Here is a 20,599-nt window from a genome sequence, read left to right on the forward strand (position 1 = left end):
GCAAATGGTCACGCGCTGATCACCCTTCACTAGCAGGCTTAGCTCAGGGGTCGGTAACTGAAATGTTAAGAAGAGCCATTTTGTCCATCAACAAAAATGAAACCACCTAGGGAGCCACAACATGTCAGTTTTACCATCTTGGCTATAAGTCTCAGCGTGTGCTCGGCCATGCAGGTTTCTCCTGTACAACATCCGGAGGATTCGACCCTTCCTCACTCGATTGGCCACCCAGGTGCTCGTTCAGTCTCTTGTCATCTCAAGGCTTGACTACTGCAACTTGCTCTTGACTGGTCTTCCTACGCGGCCATCAAACCTCTGCAGCTCATCCAGAATGCAGCAGCCGAGCTCGTCTTCAATCTTCCTGAGTTCAGTCACTCCACTGCTGTGCTCCCTTCACTGGCTTCTTGTAGCTGCACGTATCAGATTTAAAACGCTGATGCCTACACAGCCAAAAACGGACCAGCCCCTCTCTACATGATGGCAATGGTGAAAACTCGAACTGTACCACGAGCCCTTCGAGCTTCGAGTACAGCTCGGCTTGACCCGCCATCCTTCAAAACACATGGAAGACAAGCATCAAGACTCTTCTCTGTACTGGCACCCAGGTGGTGGAACAAATTCCCACTGGCTGTGCGAACAGCAGAGTCTTTCACGGTCTTCAAACGCAGACTTTTTATACAACACTTAAATGAGCACTTAAGTAAGAATTAAGTAAAATAAGAGTTAAGTAATTAATTGTAATGTATTGTACTGCACTTATTGAAATGTATTGCACTGCGCTGTGTTTCTTTTTCTCTGGGTATCAACACTTTTTATAAGTCGCTCTGGATAAGAGCATCTGCTAAATGCTGTAAATGTAAATGTAAATTTGACCCTTAAAATTACTGAGGCGTCAGTATGAACAGTAATCTGGGCAAGTTACTGTGTAACATCTTAGATTGTAGATTTTTAAACTTGCCTACTGGCCACAATGTCTTGAGTAGAAGACAAATTAGATTCTTATCAAATTATCGCACCACTGATCATATTCACACGTACACACCCTAATCAAAAAATATAAATCTAAAGTATTTGAATGCTTTATAGACAAAGGCTTTTGATTCCATTTGGCACCAAGGATTATCTTACAGGCATATTGAAAGTGATGTAGGAGTAAAACATGCAATCTAATTAAATCAATACATACAGGAAATAGATGCAGAATAAAAATTAAGATTTTGTGCAACATACATTCCACTTCAACTCCACCTATTACCAGATAGAATGCTTTCAAGAACTCCATGAAGAAAATGTTCCAGTCTCCATGATCTGCTCTATGTAGAGACCTGAATGCCAGATTAGAAAGGGCAGATATCTGTTTATCAATATTTATTCAACACTGTACATGGAAGGATGTGTTTGTGTGAAAATGTGAAAATTTTACATGCTGTTCTTCACTGGGCAGCAGTGCTGTGGACAATAGCAGATGTGGAACAACCTCAACTGACCCTGTCAGATCTCTGTCCCGCAATGCTGTATCTGAAGAAACATGGACTATTTATTTATTCATTTTTGAGAATACAAAGGACTCCAAACACAGAAACAAGTAACCACATAGCTAAAAAAAACTAGAGAAATCTGAAAAAAAAATTCTACATACTTTGCTAAATTCCCTCAAGTCTGGAACAAAGACATGATCACTCCCATCCTTATAACTGAAAATACATTCTGTCCCACAAACTACAGAGGAATCTGTGTCAGTGGAATATTAGAAAAAATCTTCTGTAATTTAACTAACATCAGGATTCAAACATTTCTAAACAAACACAAGATAATCAATAAATCTCAAACTGGCTTCTTACCAATACATTGAACAGCAGACAATCGATTAGTACACCCTACAGACTATAAATAAAATTAAAAATCACACCCACAACAAATCCAGAGGAAAAATGTCTGTGTTCTGTGGACTGTGGAATATTACAATTTCAAAACAAAACAAGAGGGCTAAAGAAGTCTGCCGTTTTAGTCTAACCTTAAATGTATATATAAATGAATTGGCACCAAATAATTCAGTTAATCTTGGACTCACCTTAGAAGGTAAAAAAATAAATTGTCTAATGGACGCAGACGATTTAGTATTATTAGGGCCAACAAAAGACGCACATCAGAATCTATAAATATTGGAGACTTACAGTAAAGACTGGGTCCTTGACAAATATAGACAAATAAACAAATCCAGATTACAGGAGAAGAAATGTCAGTTTATTTTTGGAAATGCCTTAATACCTCACACCATCAACTACACAGATTTTAGTCTGATATTACATTCAGGAGAAGATTTTAAATCAGCAATTATATAATTGACAGAAATTGACAGATTTTATTACATTATCTAAATTCAAACACCCATTGCAATTTGGTTAAAATTATTCTAATTAATAATCGAACCAATGTTATATGACCGTGAAATCTAAGGAAAAGAGCAAATAAAGAAATGAAAATCGGCGAAAAACACTCTCAGATTCAAAGTTATTTGAATTCTGTAAAAACAAACATCCTGCAGGTGAACAGAGGTGTTTCCAATCTGGCCAACAGAGCAGAGCTGGGCAGATTTCCGCTCATTCTGGACATTTAGAAAAGATGTTGTAAATTCTGGTACCACCTGAACCAGATCCAGGAACCAGAACCACAAGCGGGCATTTGACCCACCACTTTCAAAGTACTGGAGCAATGCCCCAGTACTTTTAGAGTTCAGGATGCACATAAAAACCTCTGCTTTCCCTAAACTGCATGAAGCGCTAATCAGCACGAGCAGGCAGAGTAAAACTGAGCGGCAGAGCCAATCAGAATCTCCATTTCAGCTGGGAGATGCTTTCAGACCTGCCGTGGATGGTGCGAACCTGTCCAACTTTTTCTTCAGTTCGATTTTGACATGCGAACACTGCACTCGTATTCAGGTCCACACCAAACAACTGAACTGCGCTAATTCACAAGGAAATTTAACACCAGAGCACGTTTTTTCCAGTGCACTTTTTTGTTGTACAGTCTGCATAATTTGCTGCTTTAACATGTGACTCTTTAGAAAGAGTATCGTTTCTGCTGTGATGATAAATGATAAGCTGTAAATAACAGAAGACCAGCAATAAAATAATAATGCATTTGATTATGGATTGTGGAGCAAATGTTTGGTCAAGCATCAGAGACCTGATTTGGTTAAATTAAAATCTTTATACACATAGATGATAAGCATCTCCATTTTCTGTTTTTATGTTTTCATGGTGGTGAATGTGAAAGTAACAGGGTGCTTTCATCCCTGTAAAACTTCTGATCAAGAAACAAACACCCACGTGTGTAATTACCACTTTAGCCCTTGCAGTCCTCCATCCAAACTAAAAGAAAAAGATAAAATATCACAAATAAACAAACTGTGGTGCGTCTTTAGAAAATGAACTAGGTATGAAAACAGCCTGATGTTCTTCAGAGATGTTAGCTAGCAAATATTGCTGAGGCTGCGGCTACTGAAGCAGCATCAAAACAAACACTGACACTTCATAATCGGGTTCAGAGGAGGGTAAAATAGTCTAAATCAGTACTCAAGTAAAAGTATTGACACTTGCATAAAATAATTAAGTAAAAGTACTTTCCCCCCAAAAAACCATGAGCAGAAATACAAAAGAACTAGGTCGAAAAACTACTTAGATACTGAGTACTGCAGTGGAACTGCTTAGTACCTCCAGCATTTATCAGAAAAGGAACTGAAGATTGTGCGGCTCTGTTCTTCTCTTTCTCTTTTCAAAGCTCCACAGTCAGAGATGTAACCAATCACAAAGCAGTACAAATATTGTCACCATAAAAACAAACTGAAATTAAACACAAAAAATGAATTTCTTTACTCACTAATATACTTTAATACAAGTAAAAGTAATATGATAATGTTTATTTTTTACGGTTAGTGTTTAGTGTTTAGTGTTTTTTAGTGTCTATTTAAATTCACACTTTTCCTGTTTACCATCTATTTAATATTATTGCTTTAACATTATGGGGTCTGAGAGTAGCGCAGTTTCAATACTCTGTATGTCCTGTACATATTGTAGCATTGACAATAAAAGCTGACTTGACTTGATTTGAAAATACTCAGGAGTCCATCAGTATTTCACTGAAGTACATGTACATGAGCAAATGTAACTAGTTACCACTCACCTCTGAGTAGGTTTATAAAGACATGTCATTAATATGACATAAAACGCAATTTCAGTCAGTGGCCTAATTGCATTTCGTCACTCAGCCAGCCATTGCTCAGTTCACGAGCAATTAACAGGAGTAATGTCTTATAACTAATGCTTCATCATTAGTAAACCGTATTTATACCCCCTACAGTAAAGGGATAAACTATCCTACAGCATTCACATGAGCAAATAACAGGAATAATGTATTATTACTAATACTTCATCATTAGTTAACAGTGTTTGTGCTCCCTACAGTAAAGGATAAAATATTATACAAACTACATACACAAATACATGAAGAACCATTTGGAAGAAAAAAACACTTTATAAGTCACATAAAACTTTACTAGGAAACAACTAAGTAACAAGTAACATGTGCAAGAACAAAAACATTAACTAACAATATCACAAACTAGCTGCCTAGATAACATTACCATTCCATACCTGTCTGCCATAGAAAACTGTAATCAGGTCTTGCTTTGTTCATGTTACACAGCAGCCTGTTTATGATAAAGAACTCAGACAGTCCTTAAAGGAGGATCTCTAACAGAAAAAAGCTAGGCTAATGCCATTGTCTTTCAAAATAAAGTAGGATAAAATGCTGCACACCAGATTAACCACACGGCTGAAACTTAAAGCAGTAACATTAGTATGAAATGAATCGAATTCTGAAGCAAATCCACAGATAAAGTAGAAATATACGGCATCCAGTGCAGACAACAGTGGACAGCATAGTGTCCATGCTCAGAACAATAAAGTTTTGATAGTCCATTCAAACGCAAACATCACTGTTGTCAACATAAGAGTCCTGGATATGTGTACAGTTTTGTTTTTATGTTTGTTATTTATTTGTAACACCTTTTATTACTACTAATTCAGCTACTATTACCACCACACAAAATATAAAAATAATATAAAAATAAAAAATTCACATATGATGAAGGCCAGTAATGGTTAGTTTTGATATTAGCTTCAGCCTTACCATCTGATCAAGAAAGTATATATAGTTATATATATATATATATATATATAGTTAATGAAGTAGTGATGAAAGGAAATGCACTCCAGAATGATCAGTACAGAGAAAAGCCTTTAGCATTCTACTGGAGCCACCTGGAGCTCTCAGCTCTCAAACACACCAAACACAGCAAGAAAACCACATCTCTCCTCAACCAGTGAAAACATGTTCATTCTGTTTGCATATCAGGCCACTCCTGCACATGGCTCTTGACTGTTAGAGAAGTGATTAATCTTTCCCTTTTTGCATTAACCTTATGCATGATTTGCTTCAGAATTCAATTAATTTCATACTGATGTTACTGCTTCAGCTCATGTTAATTTGGGCTTGAAAAACTTAAACAGTGACTTTCAAGTCTGTATCAAAGACCTTGACACTGTGATCCTACAGGAAACGTGGAGCAAGGCTGACACTGTCACTCACTGTTCCAGAAAATACAGAGAAATTATCAAATAGCTGAACACAGTGCATCAAGGCAGATGCTCAGAGGGACTAATAATTTAAACACATTCTAAAAACAAGAAAATGTATTCGGCTTAAAATGGAAACACTACTTCTTCACAGAAGAACATGCGCTGTATTCCTCTGTGTCAAAGACATCACACCCTTAGAGCCCCCTACTACTGGGAAGACACGTTTTCTGTGTTAAGGAGACAGACGTGCCATTTCCAGAACCAGTAAAATGTGCTCATCTGCTCAAACCTGAATGTCAAAACATGGATTATTTTCCTATCAATACAATGTACTGTATTTATTAATACCAGTTCCCTTTACCCTACAGAAACAACCATGACAATGTGATAAACAGAAACAACTGGGTCTGTACATCATCAGTCGTTCATTATGAGGGGACTCTTTGGGAAATACACATTTGGCTCACCTCTTGGGAATATCACAGTAGACTATATGATAACAGATTTAGACCCTTTCTCTCTCAGTGCATTCACTGTTAAACTGCTGACCCCTCTGTCTGACCACAGCCAAATCACTGTGTTCATTAAAAGGACAGAGACCATCAGCACTGAACACACTCAGCCCAGTGAGCTGTACAGCATCAGGAGACCATACAGATGGACCTAAAACAGCACAGACGAGTTCCAGAAAGCAATTGTAGACATTCAAACACTTAGACAGCTTTCTAAACCTCGCACACACTCACTGTAAAGTTATTAGCTAGGTTTCCATCTATGTATTTTTGTGCCTATTTTCTAGGGGTGGACAGTATGATTACATTTATTGTTATCATGAGAAGAAACTGTCACATTACTAAATGCACTAAATGCAATATAAAAAACAGTATATCAGTTCAACCTAAAACATAACTTAATGTTGTAACAAACAATTTAACTGGTCTTATTCAAATCAATTATTTGAATTTCTTTGAATGCAAAGCAAAATTTTATTTGTTAATTTTAGTATGAACAAAAGCAATATGTTACATCAAACCTTAGGAACACTTCAAATAAACTTCTGCCCTGTTTCATGTTTAATAGTGTATGATCTTAGAAAGCTTTCAGGTTTTTTTCAGTTGCCCCCCTGTGTTTTTCGCATGCCCCACTCATGAATTCTCCTGCTGGGGCTGTGGAGTTCTGTAAAATTATTTTGAAGCTGGACAGGAACACCACTAACAATGCATGGAGGCAGGACTGAATTAGGCTGAATTATGCAATCAGATTTGAATACATTTCTAACAAATATGATTATAAAGTTCTTCAGTACCAAGAGTCCCCTCACTCACCTGGCCCTAAAAATCACTCATACCCCACTAACACACATACAGTCTCTACCCTGGAAAACATCAGCAAACCTGATTAGAATGAACCAAGTTACAAAACAGCTGAAACAAAACTATATCACCTATTGGAAATCTCAAACACAAAATCACCCAATGATCTACAAACCCATTTCAAAAACTGTCAGTTTGGTAAAATGTAAATTAAAAATATGCTTATTTTAAATTTGGTACCTGCATCATGTTCTAAAAAGTTGGGACAGGAGCATGTTTACCGCTGTGTTGCAACACCTTTCTGTTTAACAAATGTTCTGTAATCATTTGAAAACTAGGGACACCAGTGGTTGTTGTTGTGAAAGTGGAACTGTTTTCCTGTTCTTGCTTTATATAATACTTCAGCTGCTCATCAGTTTCCAGGGTCTCTGTTGTCATATACTGCACTTCATAATGTAGCATATTTATTAATGGGAGACAGGTCTAGACTGCCAGCAGGCCAGTTTAGCACCTGCACTCTCTTACTATGAAGCCACATTGATGTAATATGTGCAGAATCTGGCTTGGCATTGTCTTACTGAAACGAACAGGGATGTCCCTGAAAAAGACGTCGTCTAGAGGGCAGCATATGTTGCTTCAAAATGCATATGTACCCCTCAACATTAATGGTGCCTCCAAAGATGTGCAAGTCACCCACTAACACCAATCCCATACCATTGGCACTAACATAAACCCGTACCATGACAGAACCTGGCTTTTGAACTTTTTGCTGGTACCGACTGGGATGGTCCTTTGGTTTTGCCTTGCCCTTTATGCACAGAGATTTCACAGAGATTGTCTGAATCTTTTGATGATATGCACTGTAGAGTGTGAAATCCCTAAAATCCTTGCAAATGCTTGTTATGGAATGGTATTCTTAAACTTTCAACACTTTTTTTGGCAAAGTGGTGAGCCTTGATCAGTCCACACTCATAAATGGCTCCACCTTTCTTGGATGCTTCTTTTATACCCAAGCATGATTGCATTACCTGTTTAAGAGTTGTTTTTTTTTTGTTGTTGTTTTTTGTTTTTTTTGGAACATTTCACAACATTTCCAGTCTTAAATTGCCCCTATCCCACTAACTTTTCTGTGACATGCAACAGGCCTGAGTTTCAGAATAAGCATATATTTACAAAAAATAATTATGTTTGAAAGGTAAAACTTTAAATATCTTGTCTTTATACTCTTTTCATTTAAATGGAGATCAAAGTAAATTTACAAATCACTGGTTTATATTTTATAGGGATTTTTCCTACTGTACCAACTTTTTTGTAACCGGGTTTGTAAAACTGAGATCCACACTGATGAAGTGCAGACTCAGAGACCACGGCCTGGTCAGAGAGAGAGGCAGATACGATAAGTCTTGTCTGCCTAAAGGACAATGAGTGTGTCAAGCACTGCTAACTAATAAGACTGACAAAGAGCTGCACTTTCTAACTGAAAGCACAAAGTTCTGATATGGAATATGAATTTGATCACATTTTAGAATCTTCCCAACACAGAGAATCTGATATATGTTCTAGTTGAGTGCTGATATAAGTTCTAGCACTGCTGTGGTTAAATGTACTCCTGGGGCCATATTACAGAAAATTCTTAAGTCTGAGATCATATCTTATCTGCTTTGTTGTCTTCTTTGTTGACTTCTGTTAAGACTGAAGTTAGGAAAGAAGCCATTACAGAACAACAGTTCTAAAGTCTATAATCTCTTATTTCCAGATAAGAATATGGTTTTACAGAAACATCCTAAGTCGCCAAAATATCCTAAATAATTTCTTAACTTTAAGACAAACCCAGAGCGTCTTAACTTCTGTTTTAATCGTCTGTTTCTATTGTTTTATGCAGTGATAAGCAGCACAGTTCACTATAAGTAGCATAATGACTACATTTTTCTACACCGAAAACTCCACCGTCCCCTCTTATTACCTTTTTTGTGTTATTGTTGATTAAAAAACTCATCAGATACAATATTACAGTGATGGTGGTGAATAATGAGGAGACAGAGCTGAACGTGTGTGTTTATTAGGAGGAGTAACGTTAGTGTGCTCGACTAAAGTGTTTGGGAAATGGAGACTGAAACTGGGGAGCAGTGACACTTTAGTTGTTTTTGATATAACAATGCAAGCTAGGTTTCATCAGAGGTGAATGTAATGCAGTCCAGGGGTGAGCACAGTCTAGGAGAGTTAGTCCAGTCTGGAAGAGTTACTGCAGATTAGGAAAGTGAGAGCAGAGAGTGAGCACAGTCTAGGAGCGAGAGAGCAGTAACAGAGTTGCATTGTAGGTGAGAAAGAGCATGCTAGGCACATGAGCACAGTCTAGAACAGTCAAAAAGATTAACAGTGGTCTAGGAGAATGAGAGCAGACTGGGAAAGTGAGAGCCATCTAGGTGAATAAGAGCAGTCTAGGAGAGTCCGCTGCAGTCTAGAAGAATGACCTCCTTTTAAAGACATTAGAGCCTACATAAACTAGGATACATATGCTGAAGAGCTTTGTCAGAAATAAACAACAAGCACATAATTACTGCCTTCAGTAGTTCAATCATTTTGATTCCACCACACACACACAGACTTCCAAACACAATTATTCATACCCGAGTGTGCTCAGTGAGCACTGTGGATCCTCCAGTCTAGCAGAGAGCAGCTTCACTCCTGATTCTTCTGGGTGGTTGTAGGTCAGATCCAGTTCTTTCAGGTGTGAGGAGTTTGAACTCAAAGCTGAAGCCAGAGAGGAACAGCCTTTCTCTGTGATCATACAACCAGATAATCTGCAGAGAGAGAAAAAGGAAGAAAATAAACAAAAGAGTGAGAGAAATGATTCACTTTGGTGTCAAATAGAACTTAACAAAAAAATACTAAAACACATAGTTGCACACAATTTTAAAAAATATAAAAACATACTCAAGGACATTCTCTGGCAAGAATAGAAGGTCTCAATATAAATAACAGCATCCAGTTGTTTTAGTCATGTGATGTAAAGCCATGTGACAAAGAAGGGTGTTTTTTAGACATTCACATTCTTTTCAAACTTTTTGCACCTTATTTTTTCCTGCCAACACAAGTCCAGTTTTATTAACCCTCAGAACCTGATTAACATATTTTGTGGGCATTCTCCATGCCATCTTCTCAGTTTCATAACTCAGAAACATATTAACTTCCAGACAAGAAACACAACACAATCAGCAGATCAGCAGCTCTTATCCTAAATATACTAAATTTAAACTAAATATACACTAATCAGATTCAGAATCTTTATCCACCAAGTACCTGTTGTACAACAAATTTCTTTTGGTGCAGGTGTCAACATGAAAAAAATATAATAAAATAAATCTAGAAAAAAAATATATACTATGTATCTAAATAAAACAGACAGTGCACAAACAAACTGTGAGTAATACAAAGGATGTTAAATGGGAGATAAATCCAGTTACAATAAAGTACTGAAGTACAAATAAACAGTATGTGCAGGTAAAGGACTTAAGCAGCTAATATAAATGTAATATTATTTATAAAATATGTATATTATAGTACAACTGCATATGTCCACTGACTAAAGTTGAAAATGTCCTTAATCATTACAATTATGGTATTAAAGTACATGTGCAGCAGTTTAAAGCAGATGGATGTGAGAAGGGTCCTTGTTTAGGAGGATGAAGGCCTGGGAAAAGAAACTGTGGAGGTGGCTGTTGATCCAAGTATTTATGGGTCTCATTCTCACACAGTGTGAGGGGTCAGCCATGATTTTCCTGCCCTCTTCCTCATCCTAGATAAGTAAATGTCTTTGAGGGTGGGGAGCTGACAGCCAGTGATTTTCTCTGCACATCACACTGTTGCTATAGCTTACGCTTGGTGTGCAAAGATGTACAACCGAACCAGATGGAGAGCAAGGATGTGACAATGGATTCTATTATGGCAGTGTAGAACTGGACCAGCAATACTTGAGGTGGTCCAGATTTCTTGAGCTGTCGCAGGAAACACAGGCACCGCTGGGCCTTCTTCATAACTGCAATGCTATGTATTTCCCATTTAAGATCCTGCTGAATGGTAATGCCCAGAAACTTGTAAGGTTATGCTTTGCTAACTGTGGAACCTTGTATTTCCAATGGAGGCAGTGAGTAGGTTTCTTTCTGAAATCAGTGGTCATTTCCCCTTTTTTGGGCTTAGCTTCAGGTTGTTAGCTCTGTACCATGACACCAGCCACTTTACTTTCTCCTGATTAATATATTGCTGGAGATGAAACCGATCATGATAGTGTACTCTGCAAACTTAATAAGTTTAACAGAGTCACTGTTAAAAGTACAGTCAATGAGAGAGAGAGAGATTATAAGGGGGGGAGCAAATAGCCCTGTGGAGCACCAGCGCTGAGTTTTTTTTGGCAATTTTGATTGCTTTGTTGAGTGAATATTTTGCTCTTTTGGATGCACCATGGTCACTACAGCTATAAGCCTCTTCCTTGGCTGTGTGCAGTTTCCAGAGCTCATTGGAGAACCAGGATTTATTATTGTTGTAAATGTAGATTTTTAAGGAGTCCTAGTCCATTCAGCATTGAGTTTGGTGTGGTTGAAGTCTTTCAACCATGTCTTTCAATGATGATAGGAGAGTCTGAGTGTTCCTGTTCAATCTCCATTATCTGGTCAGCCAGCTGTTGTTGTGTTAAGTTGGCTTGTGCCAATTTGGGGGGGCTGGGGGAGGGGGGGCATAAATCCTGAAATAAAGAGTAAACCAGAATTATAGAGTTAATTCATGAGGTGAGTAGGATGGCTTGCAAGTGATAGTAGGAGCTTCCAGTTCAGAAGAGCATGTTCTGGCCAGAAGAGTTCCACCACCTCTGGTTAATGTAAAAACATAGTGCTCCACCTTTGGGTTTGTAACTGGGTTGTGGTCCACTCTGTACTGTGAAAAGTTGGGCAGCTCCACTACGATGTCAAGAGTAATTTCATTTAATCACCTCTCACTGAAGCAAATGTTGAAAGGTCCTTTTTTATTCTTACCAGCAGTTTCAAATCACCCATTTTGTTTTCGAGTGAGTGCATTATGGAGAGAAATATGTTTGGAACTGCCAGTTCGAAAGCCATGTCTCTGAAGTTGCGTCAGTGTGTTGCCATGTATCCTACATATCTCCGGCTCTCCTTCTCTTTGCTGCAGGAGGACGGTTGGTGATCTCCCAATGAGTAGCTCTGAAGAATCTCCGCAGGTGTAATATGAATTCAAAAATTTAATTTGTGGAGTTAAGCCCCAAATGTACAGATGCTCATACCAGTTGAAAATTAGCCAAACTGTGACTCCATGTGCAATTTAACAAGCAAAACACACAAACACATGACACATCAAAACACTGTGGCTGCCTCTCAGGGCGCCATCTTGTCTTCCAGCAATGATCTGCAGCAAAGTAAGCCAGTTTCAGATTCAGAACCTAAGCGCTTATGTTGGTATTGTTTTTCGTTCTAAATATAAACAAAATATAGTGTTTGCTCTGGTCTGAAATGTTAATCTTGTATCTCTGAATGAATGTAGATCATCAGTTTTTAGTAATGAATGTCAAAGAATCATGAAGTTGTTCAGCATAAAAAGATATTTAAAGAGACACAAGTGTTTATTCATAAACAGACCAAATTAAACATATCTAAATCTGCACTAGTGTAGTCTCCTGGTATGTATAACTGATGTTAGGCTTATTGCTTTGTAATTACAAATGAAATAAAAATCAAAAAGTCTGTCAAAGTGTGTGTCATCATCTGAGAGCAGATTTGTAATTTAATCCAATATATCTGTGTAGCCACCTCCACTACAGCACTCTTCAACATAGACACCTAGGAAACAAAGACTGAAAAGGAGAAATTCCCTAAGAGCATGAGAAAGAACCACTGAGAGGAACTAATAATCAAAAGGAAAAACTCCCTAAGAGCATGAGGAAGAACTGAAGAGTAGAACTGAGAGAAACCAAGAAAACACCAACCTCTGGTCTGCAATGGGAAGAGCAATTATAGAGATTTAAAGAGAGCAATTATATAGGAAAAAGAGGTATTAGGATGAAACAGAAACTGCAGCATGAAAATATTGTTGATTTTGATATATTATATATAATATCAAATATAATATTGATCATTTAAAAACATGTTGTAATGAATGTTTAAATTAATCCTGTCATCTGTAAGTCTTCTTTTAGAACGCAGTTTCTTTCTACTGTAGCAGTAAATACACTATATTGCCAAAAGTATTCGCTCATCTGCCTTCACACACATATGAACTTGGGTGACATCCCATTCTTAATCCATAGGGTTTAATATGATGTCGGCCACTATAACAGCTTCAACTCTTCTGGGAAGGCTTTTCACAAGGGTTAGGAGTGTTCATGGGAATTTTTGACCATTCTTCCAGAAGTGCATTTGTGAGGTCAGACACTGATGTTGGATAAGAAGGCCTGGCTCACAGTCTCTGCTCTAATTAATCCCAAAGGTGTTCTATCGGGTTGAGGTCAGGACTCGGTGCAGGCCAGTCAAGTTCTTCCACACCAAACTCGCTCATCCACGTCTTTATGGACCTTGCTTTGTGCACTGGTGTGCAGTCACATTGGAACAGGAAGGGGCCAAACTCCCCAAACTGTTCCCACAAAGTTGGGAGCATGAAATTGTCCAAAATCTCTTGGTCTGCAGAAGCATTAAGAGTTCCTTTCACTGGAACTAGGGGGCCGAGCCCAACATCATCTTTTTTATATAAAAAACATACTGAATAACGCTGCTAAGTATTTTTGAGGCAATAATGAATTGACAGAAACACTGACCTGAGTATTTCCAGTTTACAGTGTGAACTCTTCAGTCCATCAGATAACAGATCCATTCCTGAATCCTGCAGGTCATTATTACTGAGATCCAGCTCTTTCAGGGCGGAGTTTTCCTGTTTTAAAAGTGATCCAAGATTTTCAAACGTCTTTTCTCCAAGATTACACAAAGCTAGTCTATAAAGAAAGAACAAGCATAGATTTTACAACACACTCAAATGAGGACACTTAATTATAACAATAAAAGGTATTTGAATCAATCTTGTATACACCCCGACAAATTCTCTTATACATTTTAATTTACTAGGATGGATATATTAAGTTATAGAAAAAAGAAATTAGTCCAGAGATTTTTTATTTTGTCTTAAACATCTTCAATAACCTCAAGAGCTTTTTGATTTATAGTTTATGATTTCTTCTTGGTTATGATGCCTATGTGGTGTGCTACCTGTGAAAATATATAGATAATATATTTCCAGTACATATATACACTTCAAATGTATATACATTATGGCCCTCATTCATCAAGGTTGTGTAAAAAATGCAGATTTAGTGACATACAAACTACTCTGTGTCTGATAAAACTTTTGTACCATATGGAATCAAGCAGAAATTCAAGCATAAATGATGAATCAGCTTCAGTGCATGAAATCAAGTGTCAGTGTTTTCACATATAGTTCATTTTAAAAGAACCGAACTGAGTTCTGCTAAAGTGAACCTGGAAGGGAACCAACTGCAAATGACCTCAGTTCTTTTTGTTTTCACAAGGTAAGTCAACTAAAAAGAGGACTCAGTTTTCTTTCTGGTCCTTTGAGATCTCAGACCACTTCTTGCTCAGACCACAACTCCATTAGAACTCAGACCCCTTTCACAGCACTCACAGTGCGCAGTGCTTGTAAAGTGGGCAGCGTTCTCTGATAAATCTAACCTTCCAGGTGTTGAGAGGAACCACCAGACACACCTGCTGCTCTCCTATTGGCCGCGCTGAAATGATTGGCTAAAGTGCATCGTGCAAAATTTGAAAAGTGACCCTGCGTGTCTGCCGCGGTGGGCTCCGTTTTCGGCTGTGCTCCTCACTGAGCTCCACCCGACGAAAAACCTGTGTCTGCGGTGAATTTTCATTCATTCCGAGTTCAGTGTGAAAGCAGCTTAAAATTGTGTTGTGTGCCCAGCTTGAGCCTTTAACACAGTAAAATCATGTGGACTCTCGCATCTTATCGCTTTAATACATCAGCACTGCTGTCTTGTCGCAGATCACAAACATGCTTTATCCTGAGTAGAACATTATAAATGATCCTTAGTCTGTTTTTACCTGCTGAAGACTGTGGCTGTGTGTATGGTGAGCCTTGAGGTCTTCACCATAAAGCAAAGCTAAAGCGGACTGGGGCCGTTTTGTTTTCACAATCCACAAATCAATCGAACCACAAAACAAACTACAAACGAACCGTATCGAGTTCGTTTTTTTTGGGCCGTTTAGATTGGTCTGAGTTCGTTTGGCATGTTCACATATGCAAAAGAAACCATGAATCCACTTCAGACGCTGAAACGGCCCAAGTGCGAAAACGCCCTTAAGCACGCCCAAATTCATGCAGATGTTTTGGTAAGGAGCCCATTAAACATCATTCAGCAGTTGCTTGACCCAATGGTTGTGCTCATAGACAGAGTCTGAGGTTAAGCAGTGAGTGAACTGCTCCCCCTACTGACCAAAAATTAAAGTGTAAAAAAAGAATAAAACTGAAAATAATAAAACATGACATTTTTAAACTTTGTATTATTGCAGTGTATGTGATGGCTTCTGCACTAGCTGTGCCTTTTTTGGTGGTGTTAGTACAAAACAGATGCACAGTGTAATATATTTTTTAATGGATAGTTGCAGCATTTGTCTATACTAATGTGCATACAAAATAAGTGCATCCACTTTTGAATTGGTTTGTCATGCACAAATTATTAATATTATTGTTATTTTATTTTTATAATAAATTGCTAAATTGAAATAATTGATAATAAAAATTGAAATAATTGATAATATTTGGGTTATATAACAAGTCAAGAATGTTCTTGAGGCTGTAAAACTATTTCACTCAAATCAGATGTGAGTTTGATCATAAAGATATGCCAAAAATAAAACTAATTAATAATGAAACTTACATAAATAATAAATAAATAACTGTCAATGAAACTTGTTTGTGTTGTGTGGTCTTGACTTTACATGACATTGATGAATAAGGGCCAATGTACCTATTTAAAAAATATTTAAAAAAAATATTAATACACTGTTTATATTTGATCCAGAGATTTGAGCAACCTAGTCAATACTTAGTAGCTAGTTATCAAAGTAGTAGTAGCAGTTATCAAATCTTGCAGACGCTTTTGGTAGGAGACTTGCAAGGAATCTTTCAAGTCTTGTTTTTGGAATTTAAACTCTTCCTTGCAGAACGTTTTTGTTGTGATATTCTTTGGTCGTCTTGCAAACGCTGCATGTTTAAGATCTATCCACAGATTTTCAATGCTATTCACGTCAGGAGGTTGTGAAGGCCATTCCAAAAGTAGTTCATGATGGATTTTGAGGTATATTTTGGGTCACTGTCCTGATGTAGAAGTTCTCTTTTCGGCTTATATTTCTTGACAGTGTTTAACTGTGCAATGTTTTTTGTGATACTGGCTGCCACACAACCCAAAGCATAATAAGTAAAGGCATCTGGTTTATTTAAATGTTGTCTTGCATACATTAGAATGTGATGATAAGGCTACAGGTAAGATGTCCTTCCGATGACTCTTTCAGACTTTGCCTTGAGTTACAGTTTTCCTTAACTGCCATTTCTTAATAACATTTTAGACAGAGGAAGTCTACCATTTTATAGCATTCCCCAACTTTGTAGGCATCAGTTCGTTTTATTTTTAGATCCTTAGCTACTTAATGATGCTCTGGAACTGTCAGTTCCATTTTTGACCATTTTTAATGACAGTTAATAAATGAGTTCTGTGACTTTACAACTGAAAAAGTGTCCCCATTTTTGCACATGCCACATTTACTGTTTAATTTTTAATGTTTTTAAGTTAATAAAATATAAAGAGACTGTGCAAAATTTGAAGAAAAACATTACTTTTGCTGTGTGTGCCTGGTCATTTTCTGTTGTGATATACCTGATCTTCTTCTGTATTGAATGTGATCTGCTTAGAAACTAAAATTCTAAAATCTGATGTTATCTTTAAAATAAAATTTCTGTTAGTGAGTGCATGAAATAATCTTTGACTATTATTTTGCTCGGTGACTTTTGCTGATTGTCAACAATAAAGAAAGAATTTGTAACATTGTAATATTACTCAGAGATCAGGAGACATGGACATGACTTAACTCCACCATCTAACTGTATTTTTCTTAAGATGAAACATCTCTGTACTGTTGACAAACTTACAGCAATAGTTCATTTTCTCACCATTTCTTCATTATTTCACTAAAACATGTCAGGTAATATTTATAAATAAAGAAATATTAGCCTTCATAAAAATGGCTTTAAATCTTATGAGCTTTATTTTTAATGAGTTTTTTTTTCCAGAAAAAAACTGACAGGAACACTGACCTGAGTATCTCCAGTTTACAGTCTCCAGTCTTCAGTCCAGCAGAGAGCAGCTCCACTACTGAATCCTGCAGCTCATTGTTACTAAGGTTGAGCTCTTTCAGGGTGGAGATTTTTGTTTGTAGGGCTGATGTGAGAGATTTGCAAGACTCCAGAGTGAAATTACACATGGCTAATCTGCAAAGAGAGAGTAAATACCTTAGAGAACACAGTTCAGTCAGAAAACATGGAATCACACAGAAATACTTTATAATTTGACTTATAAAGAGAACATAACTCCAACCTATTTCATATTTCTATTACTCAGGGTAGTAAAAGACAGAGTAGTTAATGTCTTTGCAGAATTGATGGAATGAGTTTTTATAGATAATTTACCAGACATGGGGATCTATAACAACTTTCATAAATGTAAAAACATACACAATTGTGCATGTTTAAAATAATTATAATTAATTAAATTACAGATACATACTTACTTTGCTGCTGGTTTATTATGTACACCTACACTATTCATGTACTCCTATCAGACTCACTGGCCAATTATGTGCACTAATTCTGTTCATAACAAACCTAAATGTGATCAGAAAAAGTGTTCAGTTGGTAATCCCTGCTGCTGAATTAAGAATCTGCTACTTTGCACTGTAACATTAGGCTATCTTTAAACTTTTATGCAACTTCACTTGCCTGAAACTGACATGAATCTAAAATTAACTTGTACTGCATAATGTAGCACATCCTGCAAATCATCTGAAACTCAGCCAGAGCAGTAGCATGGACAGTTTTAATGGACAAGAAACTAAAACAAAGGGTTATTTTGGTTAGATTCAGTTAGCCAGTTAAAAGTTTAATTGTGCTAAAGTGTTCTGCTTTGATAGTCTGCTAAAAGCTATCATGTAAATCAAATAAATGAAAGAGTGGTTTCTTAATTTTGCAAAATACTGTATAAACATGAGTTGCATACTTCTATAATGCTGGAATAGAATAGCTCCTTTGTGATTCTGACCTGAGTATCTCCAGCTTACAGAGTTGACTCTTCAGTCCATGGGAAAGGTCCTCCATTCCTGAATCTTGTAGATTATTCTTACTGAGGTCCAGCTCTTTCAGGGACCAGGTTTCTGCTTGCAGTGTTGATCCCAGAGTGTAACATGTATATTTCCCAAGATTACACAAAGCTAGTCTGCAAAGGGAGAACAAATACAACAGATACAAAAGTTCTACAGTTACAGAGTGTAGTTCATTTATTTAAGCATAACTGGTAAACCCCCATTTCCCCCATTAATCAGTGGTCAAGTGTGAGGATACATGACATCAGGGAATCCACAAAGTAAAAGAATATACCCAAAAAGTAATTGTGGTTCGACCTTCCAGCAAGACAGTTATCCAAAACATAACTTCAAATATACACAAAAATGTTTCACAGAATTAAGCTTTTGACTTGGCCACCCCAGTCTCCTGAGTAAAACCCTACTGAAAAGCTGTGAAGAGGAGAGTGCAAAAGAGAAAGGGATCCAGAACCATATGAATCTGAGATTCTTTACTGAGGAGGGTCTCAGATTCCTTACTCTGTATTCTATAATCTTGTCAAGTTTTATAGGTTATGTATAGGGAGGTTACACATGCAGGAATGCCAATAATTACACCTAGATTTGAAAAAAATTGATAAGGGTTTTTATTTTCTTAGACTAACTTTATTTCTATTATTTTTTTCCTGACCTTTTGTTTTCCCATCTTTACCAAGGATATAATTATAATAATCATGGAAATACTGACCTGAGTTTCTCCAGTTTACAGTGTGAACTCTTCAGTCCAGCAGAGAGCCTCTCCACTCCTGAATCCTGCAGGTCGTTGTTACTGAGGTCCAGTTCTTTCAGTGAGGAGGTTTCAGTTTGTAAAACTGACTGCAGTATGTTACAGGACTGTTGACTGAGTTTACACATAGCAAGTCTGCAAAGGCAGAATAAGTGTATATTACTATATTAGTTAGATATTTTCATAGTTCTGGTAAAGAATATATATATATATTATTGTTGTTTTTTTTGTTGCTGTTTTTATGTAATATTCTGACCTGAGTATCTCCAGTTTACAGTGTGAACTCCTCAGTCCAGCAGAGAGCTTCTCCACTCCTGAATCTTGTAGGTCGTTTTTACTGAGGTCCAGCTCTTTCAAGGAACAGTTTTCTGTTTGTAGAGCTGTATTCAAAGTTTCAAGGGACTGTGCAGTGAGGTTACAGCCAGCAAATCTACATTCGGGGAAGAAAAGATAGTAAGTAAAATATATAAAGATTTATAAACTGTGGTTTGTATTTGGAATTATCTGAACAATAAAATGTAAAGGTGTCATTCCATGTAATTTTTTCATTCTTGGGTAACACTTTACATTAAGTGTTGACTAACTAACATGAAGTAATGCATTAGTTAACATGAACAACACATGAAGTAATGCATTAACAAAGGTTACCTAATGTTAAGTAAACATGTTACAACTGCATTAGTTAATGCTGTTTTCATGTGAAGTGTTGACTCATTAACATTAAGTTATGCATTTATTAACAACTAAGGTTCTACATTGATAATGGTTAACTAATGTTAATTAAACATGTTACCACTTCATTAGTTTATGTTCCAGTGTTTTGCTTGTGTACTGCAGTTATACATAATGCTTGAAAAGTAATGTTAAGCAATAGTTAAATTGGCTGAAATGACACTTTACCAATGGTAGCCACTAACTTATTTTATTTACTTACTTCCATTTACTGATGTAGTATTTTGTACTGTATTTTTAAATAACACCTTTACTCCCTCCCTACTGCTCTTCCTTCAGTTCCATTTCAGTCATTTAGGTTTAGTTGCTTGTTGGGGTTTCATTGTGTCGTCTCGTTGAGGTGGTTCAGCTCCTGTTTTGCTTCTTTGTTGCTCTTCCTCTCACTTTGGAGCTTTAATATTTTATTTTAGATGCAAAAGGAAATAAAAAGCTAATAATATAGTCTTCAGTTCCTCTGCTGAGAGATTCTGGATGTACTGAGCTTGACCGGACCTTTCCAAGTTACTCATTACTTATGTATGTAAATGAGCACAAGGTAATATTTTATTTTATTTTATATATAAAAGCTTACATTAATATGCTACATTCTGATGTATGTTAGATAAGCTTATGTGTGTACTGCAAGAAGGAATTATATATACCATTCTCTCAGTCATATCAGTCAGGCCTGGATGGGGCAGCATACTGAAATTATTTACTCACCTACCCAATTTCTCT

General features: G+C 36.9%; 1 protein-coding gene across 6 annotated transcripts in view; it reads right to left on the reverse strand.

Moving 5' to 3' along the window:
* The window catches only part of LOC118802060 (ribonuclease inhibitor-like), an 86,995-nt gene that overhangs the window by 28,581 nt on the left and 37,815 nt on the right, over nt 1–20,599 (reverse strand). For all 6 annotated transcript variants that reach the window (XM_036562517.1, XM_036562518.1, XM_036562515.1 and 3 more), the window contains 6 exons: nt 19,407–19,580; nt 19,112–19,285; nt 18,345–18,518; nt 17,345–17,518; nt 13,767–13,940; nt 9,580–9,753 (listed from right to left, as the gene is read on the reverse strand). In XM_036562517.1, coding sequence (XP_036418410.1) covers nt 9,580–9,753; nt 13,767–13,940; nt 17,345–17,518; nt 18,345–18,518; nt 19,112–19,285; nt 19,407–19,580 — 1,044 coding nt within the window. The remainder of the gene's footprint in view (nt 1–9,579; nt 9,754–13,766; nt 13,941–17,344; nt 17,519–18,344; nt 18,519–19,111; nt 19,286–19,406; nt 19,581–20,599) is intronic.

The sequence above is a fragment of the Colossoma macropomum genome, unplaced genomic scaffold, assembly GCF_904425465.1.
Source record: "Colossoma macropomum unplaced genomic scaffold, Colossoma_macropomum, whole genome shotgun sequence".
Classification (NCBI taxonomy): domain Eukaryota; kingdom Metazoa; phylum Chordata; class Actinopteri; order Characiformes; family Serrasalmidae; genus Colossoma; species Colossoma macropomum.